This window comes from Elephantulus edwardii, unplaced genomic scaffold (assembly GCF_000299155.1).
Source record: "Elephantulus edwardii isolate Elephantulus edwardi_28Jun2011 unplaced genomic scaffold, EleEdw1.0 scaffold00036, whole genome shotgun sequence".
Lineage (NCBI taxonomy): Eukaryota > Metazoa > Chordata > Mammalia > Macroscelidea > Macroscelididae > Elephantulus > Elephantulus edwardii.
Window position 1 is genome coordinate 4660519 of NW_006399786.1, and position 11888 is coordinate 4672406.

At 42.2% G+C, this 11888-nt stretch overlaps 1 protein-coding gene across 2 annotated transcripts in view; it reads left to right on the forward strand.

Annotated features, from left to right (window-relative positions):
* Positions 1–9542, forward strand: part of LOC102876821 (TSC22 domain family protein 1-like) — a 166988-nt gene extending 157446 nt beyond the window's left edge. Inside the window, exons 1-3 of one of the 2 annotated variants that reach the window (XM_006884561.1) lie at positions 6345–6699; positions 7071–7122; positions 8176–8433. In XM_006884561.1, coding sequence (XP_006884623.1) covers positions 6575–6699; positions 7071–7122; positions 8176–8433 — 435 coding nt within the window. In that variant the 5' untranslated portion in view covers positions 6345–6574. Of the gene's footprint in view, positions 1–6344; positions 6700–7070; positions 7123–8175 lie in introns of those variants that run through there. The other variant, XM_006884560.1, reaches the window with a different exon arrangement.
* The last annotated feature ends 2346 nt before the right edge of the window (positions 9543–11888 follow it).

The window sequence follows — 11888 nt, forward strand, 5'->3', positions numbered from 1 at the left end:
TATTATATCATCATCCTGTGAGGGCTAGAGTCCCAATTGTGCCTGTATTGGCGGAGTCAGCACAAGTATGGAAAACGTGCTGCTAAATTGAGACAGATGGATCAATTCTGTTCCATAGGGTGTTTGCTACCATTATGCAAAGGTGACTGAACTGAAAGCCATGGTAGAGAGGGAGGGGGAAGTTCACTTTCACGTGTATATGGAGTTAATGAAAATAGCGTGGATCACAAAGGTCTAATCCAATCTGATCCACAGCCTATCAGCCTATTGGGGTGCCCTAGACCACTAAGCAATGTTTCTTTCCATTATACAAAGGCTCCTGTGAGTTTCTGGAACTCCGGAGAAGCTAACAACAAAGCATTTGTTAACAAGGGCTCTTTCTACCCACATGGGGACTGGCCAGGCTGTACCCTGTACTGCAGATTCCTCACCTAAATGAGACCTCCTAGTGGCTACCAGGCACTCTTCTTCTGTGCCTTTAGGCTTCTCTTCTGGAGACACTGTAGTATTTGTCTTCCTTTCAGCAATTCTACATGGGCACATGACACATAGATGCTTTCTCTTGCAGACAGAGCAGTTGAAAGTAATCATTGTCATTTGCCTCAGACATTTCTGACTACGGCTTTTTCTCTATGGCCTTCTCCCCTATTTCCTTTCCCACTTTTTCCAAATTGTGTATTTTCCATTTTAAGACTCTGGAACATGATGATAAAGGACTATATTGTTGATCAGCTTATTATTTTTTTGGTTGAGTGTTCAATGGCCCAGCAGATTCTAAGTACAGACATTATCGTCAAGAATGTATATACAAGGATGTTTCTTGCACTTTTATTTAAAATAGCAAAGCACTGGAAAGAACCACAATACCATCAACAGATGGACAGTGGTATGTGGGTTTTTCTCCATAATTTAATAAATGAGCTGTTTAAATTATTGAAAGGATAGCATAACAAACTTTTCTGTGCTAAAGAATATCACAAATAAAATTCAGTGAATTCTGTAATCTTTTAAACTTTCTTTTTTATATGCCCTTAGATATTTTTGTTTCTAAACTATTTTATAACTTAAAGTGATAATTCCTTTAAAATGTTGCCTCTGAAGTTAGAATTAATTCACATTTAACTCTAGCTATACCTACCTTTTTGAAATACAGAAACTATCATGTGATAAAAAAAGATAATTCTTTTTAGCATTGTTACAGGGATTAAATACCTGGTTTCCTTATAATTATGATTGTTTCATCCCTTGTCTACTGTAAAAAAAAAAAAAAAGAAAGGTCACCTTGGCTAACTCCCATGATTCCCAGAAATGCCTCCATTTGATGCTATTCTTCGTTTGGTGATGTGTCTAACTTCTACATGCTTATGCATATGTTTCCATCACTAAAAAATCAGCCTTCTATAAAGAAACTTATCCTACATGAGATGATAATATATTCTTAAAGATTTTTATAAAATAAAATAATAGTTAAATATGTTTCTTAAAGGTATGGCCTTAAATTTAGGAGAATAATATGAATCTTACAATTAAAAATAATATCATGCTTTGGTTTTTGAGCCAAGAGAGAGTCACTTTCTTTATAATCTACTACTTAACGAATTTTGGTCCCTAATCACTTTGGACAATTTCTAAAACCAGTTACATCTCCACCAGCACTGCTGTTGTTAGGCACCCTTGAGTTGAGTACAACTCATAACAACCCTATGAACAAAAGATCTGAACCCTATTCTATCCTGCACCTCACACAAAAAAGCCCATTGCAGCAGTCCCCGTGTCAATCCATCTGATTGCAAGTCTTCCTCTCTTTTGCTGACCCTCCACCCTTCCCAGCATTATATCCTTCTCCAAGGAATAGCCCCCTCCTAGCAACATGTCCAAAGTATGTGAGGCAAAGCATCATCATTCTTGCATCCAAAGAGCACTCTAGCTGCACCCTCTCCAACACATATTTATTTGTTCTTTTGGCCGTCCATGGGATGTTCAGTGCTCTTCTCCAGCACCACAGCTCAAAGGCATCAGTTTTTCTTCTTTCATCCCTACTATCCAGCTCTCAGATGCATAGCAAGTGATTAGAAAGACTATGGCCTGAATCAGATAAACCTTAGTCCTCAAACTGACATCATTACTCCGTAGTAATTTGGAGAGATCCCTAATTGCAGATTTTCCCAGTGCAATGCATCTCCTTATTTCCTGACTGCTGGTATAAAGGGTGTTTATCCAAGCAAGAGGAAACTGTTGACAATTTCAGTCTTCTTGATCCATCATGATGTTGCCTATCAGTCCAGTGGTAAGAATCTTTGTTTTCTTGACATTGATATGCAATCATTACTGAAGGCTGCATTCCTTGATCTTCTGCAACAACTTTTTCAAGTCCTCCTCACTTTCAGCAAGCAAGATTATTTCATCTGCATAACATAAATTATTGATGAGTCTCCTTCCAATCCTGATGATACATTCCTCTTCATAGAGTCCAGCTTCTTGAATCATTTGCTCAGCATATGTATTGAATAGGTATGAAGAGAGAATACAACCCTGGTTCACACCCTTAATCCTAAACTATGCAGAATTCCCCTGCTCTGTTTGCACAACAGCCTCTTGGTCCTGGTAGTAGGATTCGCATGAGCACAGTTAAGTGCTGTGGGATTCCCATTCCTCTCTATGTCTGCCACAACTTAAGATACATGTAGTAAGATGCCTTTGCATAGTCAATAAAACACAGGTAGATAGTCTTCTGATATTCTTTACTTTCAGCCAAGATCAGTCTGACATCAACAATGATGTCCCTGGTGCCGTGGTTTCTTCTAACTTCTAAATTTTGCTTGAACTTCTGCCAGTTTACTATCTGTGTTACTTTTCTAACCATTTTTAATTGATCCTCAGCAGTATTGTGCTTGCATGTGATATTAATGACATTGTTTGAGAGTTTCCACCAGCATTAGGTGAATTTAAGAGAATGTACACAAAACAACTATGAGATACCATCTCACTTCAGCAAGAATAGCAAAATTTAACAGAACAGTAAACAACAGATGCTGGCGAGGTTGTGGAGAAACTGGAACACTTATTCACTGTTGGTGGGAGTGTAAAATGGTGCAACCACTAAGGCTGGATGGTGCAAACAGAAATACCATTTGACCCAGCAGTTCCATTACTGGGAATAAACCCTAAAGAAAACATAACTGCCACCCAAGCAGATATATGCACACCCATGTTTATTGCAGCTTTGTTCACAATAGCAAAGAGTTGGAAACAACCCAAGTGTTCATCAACAAACGAATGGATAGAGGAGCTGTGGTATATTCACTCAATAGAATTCCATGCTGCATTGAAAAACAAGGAACGCATGCAATATTATTCAAAATGGGTGACCCTGGAGGACATTATGCTGAGTGAAATATCTCAGTCACAAAAAGACAAATACTGCCTGATGCCACTGTTATAAAAGAGAACTGACATAGGGGTTGGGGGAAGACTGAGAAAGAGGGGATAAATAATGTATACTGCATTGAAACAGATGAGGGAGAGAACTGTTTAAAAGGGATATGTGATTTCAGTATTATGGTCATGACAGGAGTCCAAAATGAAGGCAGCAAAGTCTTTGTAAACTTTCATTAAAATTAATAATTAAAAAAGAGGAAAAAAGAATCAATGGTAATAAAAGAAGTTCAGTGTTCACTGAAGGCATTGGCAAAAAATAAGGCCACCTAACCGTAGCCAGCTTCTATTTTAAGAAATATTCTGGTTTACTTCTCCCAAAGCAGTTCGTTCATTCTTTTGTTCTATTCAATATTCTTCATCAACATGACATTCAAAGGCAAAAATAAATACATACATACATACATACATACATACATACATACGTAGGTAGATAAATAAATAAATAAAATGTACAAGAGATTCTGATTGCAATTTTAAGGAAAAAATGTTAAGAGAAAAAATGAGATTCATGTATATATGAATTGTTTTTGTTATTTACCATCAAGTTCAATCATATAGCGGAGACTTTTTCCTTCGATCAGCTGGTGAATTCGAACTGTGCCTTTGAATTGGCAGCAGAACTCCTTACCACTAAGTAACGTGTGTGCGCGTGCGTGCTTTGGTTGCCTACTGGTAAGGAGCTGATCCTTTAGAGGGTTTTTATCTATTAAAAAACCATCGGGTTTTCAGAGGTAGTTAATCACACGGAGGGAGACTGCCCAATCTTATGCTTGTATGGACGGACCAGATGGACAGATAAATAGATACATTCTGTTATCAAATTCTGTATTGGAATTACCTATGATGTTGCAGTGCCAACCGAAAGGTACAAAGTTCTAATCCACTAGCCGCTCCAGGAGAGAAAGATGGAGTCTGCCATGGGGTTGACAGCCTCATAACCTGCTGGAAGGTTCAGCTGTCAGTTCTGACTCATGAGTTAGCCTTTTGTACATTTTTGTTTTTATAGTAGTACGCCATTAGAGGGCAGTATTGTACAGGTTAAGTAGCCCTGCTTAAGTATATTGACTTGACAATTTTATTATCTCCATGATAAGTAAGCAAACTTTAGGCTGTAGATTTATAATATATTGAAGTGTAATTTTAATTCAAATGTCCTTATAAATACATTTAATTAATTTAAACTAAGTTTTATAAGAGGTTGGGCTGCTGTACACTCATACTGATCTTTAGTTGGGTTTGGAGAGGTAGGTCACTGTGGCCCTGAGAGTGGAATGGAGGGAACTGTATTCAATCTCTTGATTCCGTAACCATTTGTAAGCACTACCAAAATACTTTTTTCAGGTAGTTCTGTGAATTAGCAAAAAGACTTAACTTAAAGGGGTTCTGTGCTTTGAATACATAGTTTGTAATGTTGATTGCCTTCAAGTCGAGCATGACTCATAGCGACCCTATGAACAAAAGGCCTGAAGCTCCTCTACAACTATTAACATTTATCAAAGTTCATAGAGTTTCTGGAGGCATGTTGTTTAGGAAGTGGATGCCACTTCTGCTTCCAAATAGTGAACAAAAATAAAAAGTTTTCAGTCCCTCTGATGGTAAGGAGCAGAGGTTCTTTATGGAGTTGGCACTTTCAAGATCTCACCTTTAGGCCTTCCTGGAAATAGTCTATGTATTATTTTTTCCTATAGATTTTACTTTTCTAGCTATGAATGGAAAAGGTATTAGTGAGAAGATTCTGATTGTAAAGTGAGGGGTTACCTTTTATTGTTTACAGCACTGAGGGCAATTTGGAGAATCCTTTTTTATTTAATTAACTTATGTCTAGCAAAGAATAAAACAGCTCTGGTGACCTGAAAAATTAAATGTTTAACTACTAATGGAGGGATTAGCGTTTTGAGCCCAGCTACTCCATGGGAGAAAGATGAGCACTTTACTCCAGTAAAGATTTCCAACTTTGGAAATCCAGTGAGGTCTCACTATGTATCGGATGACTAGACGATTGTGGGTTTGTTTTGGTTCTTTAGTGGTGTAGTACTTAACCTGCTTACCTACAGAAAGGTTTGCGGATCAAACCACCAGGAAAAAGATGGGAGAAACTAGATTGGAGAAAGACAGGCAGCCCCCTCCCATGCGATTTACTGCCTTTGAAAATCTGAAGGGTCAGCTATGAATCTGTTCAGACTCAAAGGTGTATAACCACCACCAGAGCCCCGTAGAGGCAAGCTCTGAACCGACTAGATGGCAGTGGGTAGCAAAGAATATGTGGTATTTGGGGGGAGTTGTTTTTCCAAGTAAAGGATAACATTCATAGAAAGCTATTCCCTCTCAAAATACAAATCTCAATCCCCTACTTTAAAAACCCACTAGCTAAAGAAACTTTTAAAAAATATATGATTGTTATCCTAATACGTAAAATCTGCTATAAAGCCCTCCCATTGCTCCTGCCTGTAAGAGCCAGAAGATGATTGAAATCGAGACACTGGAGCTCCTGCAAGTCTTTAGCGGTGGGACTGGGCATGCCCAGTAGAGCAGACGGTTCTGGTTGCAAATAGGAAGCTCTCGCCGTTCTGCAGCCACGGGGACAGGCAGCTCCGGGGGTCCGACTCCCTTAAACGTAAGCACGTGCGAAGACCCGGTCGTATTTTCTCAGGGACATTTGATGTTTTGCGCCGAAGCTGCCGCCGGGGTGGGGGGTGGGGGGTGGGTCCGCGAAGGCCCTGGGCGGCCCCGCGCAGATCCCTCCGCGCGCGGCCTGGGCCAGCCCACCCGAACCCGGAGCAGGATCAGGAGATGGGGGCGGGGAGGCGGGAGGCGGGCTGGGAAGAGGAGGGGCGGGCCCAAGGGCTGGCCGGCCAATCGGCACGGCTCCTCCCTGCATATATTATGCCCTAAAACCGGGAGACCTGGTCTAGAGCCGAGAACTGAGCTGCTGTTTTCCCAGGCTTCTCTCACAGCCCTCGGCTCCGCATCTCTCTGGATCGCCAAGACCCAGAAGCCGAGTTTCCTTAAATTAGGGCGACTGATTTGTTTGTGGGCTGCAGAAAGCTAGACGATTTTATCTAGCTTGAACAAGGCTGCAGGTGTTCCCTTTTTCCCCCCTCTCCTTTCCCGCGAGGGTGTTTTTGGCTGCAATTGCATGAAATCCCAATGGTGTAGACCAGTGGCGATGGATCTAGGAGTTTACCAACTGAGACATTTTTCGATTTCTTTCTTGTCATCCTTGCTGGGGACTGAAAACGCATCTGTGAGACTTGACAATAGGTAAATGTCGGCTGTATGGATAGTGTTTTTAAATGTACTAGTAAGAAATTTGTAATATGCAGGTGGAAGATAGCCAGCGGAATTCCTTTGTCCATTTCTGAGAGACTACGGTGACATGGATCTTGCTTTCTGAAAGCATACCCTGCTTTTCACCCATCTGGGTAAAGAACAGGCTTTTTACACATTATGTAATTTAGTCCTTCCTTTGTGGCTCTCTAAGGAAATGTCTTTCTTATCCATTACATATCGTTAAAGAGTGTTCCCAAAAAAATTATGCTAGGAACATCACAGAAGTGAGACCCTTTAAAGAAGAAATCTTGGATTTGTAACAAATTCCATTTATCGTTGATCTTTTCCCCCCTCTTTTCCAGCTCCTCTGGTGCAAGTGTGGTAGCTATTGACAACAAAATCGAGCAAGCGATGGTAGGTACCGATTTGCGATCATTGCTTCTGGATGGGTTGGAAGCGGTGCATCCAGCAGTTGGGAGGACGTGGACTGCTGTCCACTACATGTAGCAATGCCGGCGCCGACTCCATTTTCCCAGCCCGGAGCCCTGCTCGCCCGCGGCCGCTACAGGCGGAAAAAGCCCCTTCAGGGCTCTACTGCGCCCTTCCTAGTTTCGCCCCGCCGGGCAGGGGTCTTGCAGAAAGGACCCGTTTGGCTGGGAATTGGGAAGAGACTGCGGCTGGACGCCTGCCCGATCGTGGGCACGGCGCAGCGAGCGCTGTGGCTGGGGTGGGCTCCGGCGGTCCCACGGGGTGGGTGGGTGGCTCTCGGGAGACAGGCCCCCTAGGCCGTGTCCGCACAGATCCCTAGTGCTATAGGTTACCGCACAATGAAGGGCAGCCGGAGAAAAGTTTTGTTTTCTCAGCCTCTGCCTGGATTTCTCCTATTTTTTTATTTCCGCCTTGGCTGTTCTTTGTTATTGGAGCAGAGCCTGTGGCTCTTCTCACGGGATTCTCTCCCCACTGTTGCTAGGCAAACTCGGATCCTTTAATTCGGAGCTATAAATAACTCGGGCTCCGGTTGGTTACGAGGCCGCCGGTTTCTGTGACGTCAGCGTGATCGCGGCCGGGCTGTGGGGGTGGAGGGAGGAAAATGCGGCAGCATGCTCTGTAAGAACCGGCTGCAGCTGGTGCCGCGGGAGGCAGCTCGGGGCTGGCGGGGCGGGGCGGCCGCGCTGGCGTCCGGAGCCCCGAGACCCCGCGGGGCCGGCTGCCATGGTACGACACCCCCCCCGTAGTACAGCCCCCCCAGAGTGTCAGCGGGCAAGGCAATCTCGAGAGTCTCTATCACATTGAATCCAGTGGTGTGCGGCTGTGGTCGCTTAATGAACGCGAATGGCAGAACGTGTAAATGGTTAGGGAAAGCCCTGCAAAATAGTGTTTTAGAAATCCCGGAGTCTGGATAATCGCAACCTCTAAGTAAAGATTTTTGTTTTTCTTTTCCCCGTTCCCCCCCCCTCCCCCCTTCAGGATCTGGTAAAAAGCCATTTGATGTATGCCGTGAGAGAGGAAGTGGAGGTCCTCAAAGAACAGATCAAAGAACTAATCGAGAAAAATTCCCAGCTGGAGCAGGAAAACAATCTGCTGAAGACGCTGGCCAGTCCTGAGCAGCTGGCCCAGTTTCAGGCCCAGCTGCAGACTGGCTCGCCCCCTGCCACCTCGCAGCCCCAGGGGAGCTCGCAGCCCCCTGCTCAGCCGGCCTCCCAGGGCTCAGGACCCACCGCATAGCCCCTGGGCCCCCGCAGAACTGGCCGGCGCTGCCATCCAAACTGACCAGACGCCCGAGAAGATGGACTAGCGGGATCCACCTCCACAGTCACCCATTTCATTGCTCGCTGCAAAAGAGACGTGAGATTGACATATGCCATTCTCATTTTTTTCCCCTCCAGTATTAAACACTCACATGCTTTTGGCTTGAAGAAATCTCTTAGCTGAGTTAAAGGTTAATGAGAGAATTAGCATGGATATACTGGGACCTTATGCAGCTTGGCAAATACCTGAGAAATGGTTTTATTCTTGCTGAGGAGCTGTGTGCCTTTCCATCCCTGCACTGCTCCCCACCCCTACTTCAAGAGTTCTCGTCTGCTTGCAAGTAGTTGGATCCATGGGGTTATGACGCAGTGGAGTCCTCCATGGGCTGCCTTCCCCTCTTTCCCCATGAGGAACCTGAGAAGAAGGTTAAAGACTGTACAGCCTCGCTTCTCCTGAGGGAAAACATAGTTCATTGTACAACTTGACTTCTGTCACCAAAACCCATAAACAATAGTACTGTGCCTCTTTCTGAAACAGTGAATGACACAAAACTATTAGTGACTAAACGGTGGCAGGTAGCTGGGACCTAGGCTATCTTTACCATGAAGGTTGTTTTGCTTATTGTATATTTGTGTATGTAGTATACTATTTTGTACAATAGAGGACTGTAACTACTATTTAGGTTGTACAGATTGAAATTTCAATGTTTCATTGGCTGTCTGAAGGGGTGTAGATTGTCTTTTCTATTTAGATCTTCATATAAAATGCTCTGTGAAGAAACCACCCCTAGAGAAATTTAAAAGATTTGGCACAATTAGTCTCTTTGTGTAATCTGAAGTCTTTTAGCTGCTGAATATCCGAAGTAAGTCCTTGTTACTAAAGTCTTTTGATTGAGCTGGTTGAATACTTTGAACAATGATCCGTTCTAGCTAAGGAAGTGGATTTCCCAGTAGAGGTTTCTGCATATTACCTGTATAGTAGTTATATGCATATGTTTCTGTGCATGTTCTCTACACACTTGTAAGTTGTCACTGTATTTAACTGTTGCACTTGTCAACTTTCAATAAAGCATATAAAATGTTGATAAACAAGTGTTTCCATATTAGAGTGTTAACATATTGTTGGTCATTTCCTATAATATTTCCAGGTAAAGTTACTTGACTAGTAAAATCTGAGGGGATGTTGGGATGCCACTAGTTAATTTGAGTATAAATGTGAGAAGAACTTGGTTAACTGTACATCCAAGAAGGGAAGAGCTATGGCGAAAAATGAGCTTAATTCTACTAACCAGATGTATGGCCTGCACCAAGTCACTTTGCCCTTCTGATTTGATGTAGGGAACTGAAAGATCCTCTCTAAACTCCCCTGGGGCCTTAAAATCCTTGGGAGTACATACAAATCTGGATCTTGATGTGTTTCCTGAACTGAGAACAGCTTTATTCTTCATATGATTCCAACAAGCAGCTCTAGGATCAAAAGATGGAAATTACAGAGAGGCTGATTCAACTTAAAAGAACTCACCCTGGATTGAATTTTCTTTCTCAGATTAGAATGTGTTTGTAGTACTTCGAAATATCCAGGTAAAAAGGAAGTGCTGCTTGTGTGGATTTTGCAAAAGGGATTCCTGTCCTGGATGTGCCTTGAGGCACAAAGAAAGTAAGACTATAAAAGTGATTTAAATGGGAAGAAAGAAATCCTAAGGTGCCTTGAAGAGTAAGCCTGAACGATCACTTATTTCACTGTAGAAACCATGCCAATGAGTAAGTGGCATGGTTGGTTATCAACTGTCCCGGGAACTCAGCAGCAGACCCTCCCTGCCACGGGAATTCCCATAGGGCATTTCCAAACGCCAAAGTCCACCTAAGCCCTTGCAGGACAAAGATCTTTGGAACCCATCCTGTTTAATATGGAAGATGATGGGAGATTGATGAGCAAATGTCACTCAGCTCTCTAAAAACAGTCTTGAGTGGTGTGTATCTGACAAAGCTATTAGTAAGGTGTTAGTAAGGCCACGTGTTGTAGCAGTAGTGCAATTACCATCTGTGATGCTACCAGACAGGAATTTGAAAAGAACTTAAAAAGATGGTTGTTCTGTCAATTTGAAGGTTAGAAAGCTTTAAGTAAAGGATACTTTTGTAGTAATTTCATTTCCTTCTGGCATAGTTCATAGGGAGTTTCCTGCTAACCCAAAGCCTTTACCCCTATGATGCTCCTCTCCTAATGGCTCCTAGGAAATAAGATGGACAATCCTGTGTGATATATAAGCCTCAGAAACTCAGAGGGTCAGCTGTGAGTGGATTCCAACTCAATGGCAGTGGGTTTGAGGTTTGGTGGTTGTTTTGGTTTTTTGGGGTTTTGTTTTTTGTTTTTTCTTTTAGTAAAAAAGGAAAGTAGTGAATAGAAATCTCTGGCCATTTCATCTTTTATGGTTTTTTATTGAAGCTCTTCAATACCAAAAGTAACTGAAATATTGAAAAATATCAGCATTAAGATGGTGGAGAACTTTCCATCACATAATGTAATCTAGAGCCTTTTTAAAAATGAAATTCCTGTGAAATTTTAGTATTTCATGTGAAATGTTATTCCAAAATACAGTTGAAGTGCCATGAAGCCATCAGAAAAGAATGTTTAAAATCAAAGTTGGTTTTCCCCACACATTTCTCTTTTTGATGATCACTGAATGAGAATTTTAAGTCATTGACTTGTATTTTAAGTAGTATTTTAAGTCATTTTGAAGTCCTTTACTATTTGCTGACCTGTGGGTATTTACAGACTGATGCTGAACCATGTAGGTGAGCAGCAGGGAAGGTTTCTGAAGGGAATGGAATGTCGCCCCACAGTAGGGCAGGCAGTTACGTGGTCAGATTTGGCAGGAAAGTTGTCCACTTTAAAAAGAGAAACACAAGGAATTTGACACCATTTTAATGAAGGTCTGCTTTCTGTTTCACATTAGGAAATGTTCATAATTAGGTAATTCTGCAGTGGTTTTTTTTTTTACTTTGATAGCACAAATTTTTTATTATGCAATGAATTATGAAATACCATATCCATTTTTAAATGCTTTTATACAAGAAATGTATCAAAGTTCATTACAAGGCTTTATAAATGGAAATTCAATGTCAACATTACTCTTCTTTTATGTAAATGGTCAGGTCCTGTCAACACAATTGCTTATGGACGTTAACTTTAAAAACCCAACTGGATTAGACACGGAGGCAGAGAATATTTTCTGCGTCTTAGGTAGGGTAGCCTGAAAATGGCGAGAGGTGACAAGCAATATAACTTGGAAGCAGAGCTTGCGGTAAGCTTTCTCCATTGGTGTGTTCCTGTGAAAGAAGAGTTGAGTGGGCGACTTCTGGCTGCAGAATCTGAACTTGCTGAAATCAGGAACCTGGTACCTTCATAAAGTGGTTTCTTGCTGTAAGCACAGA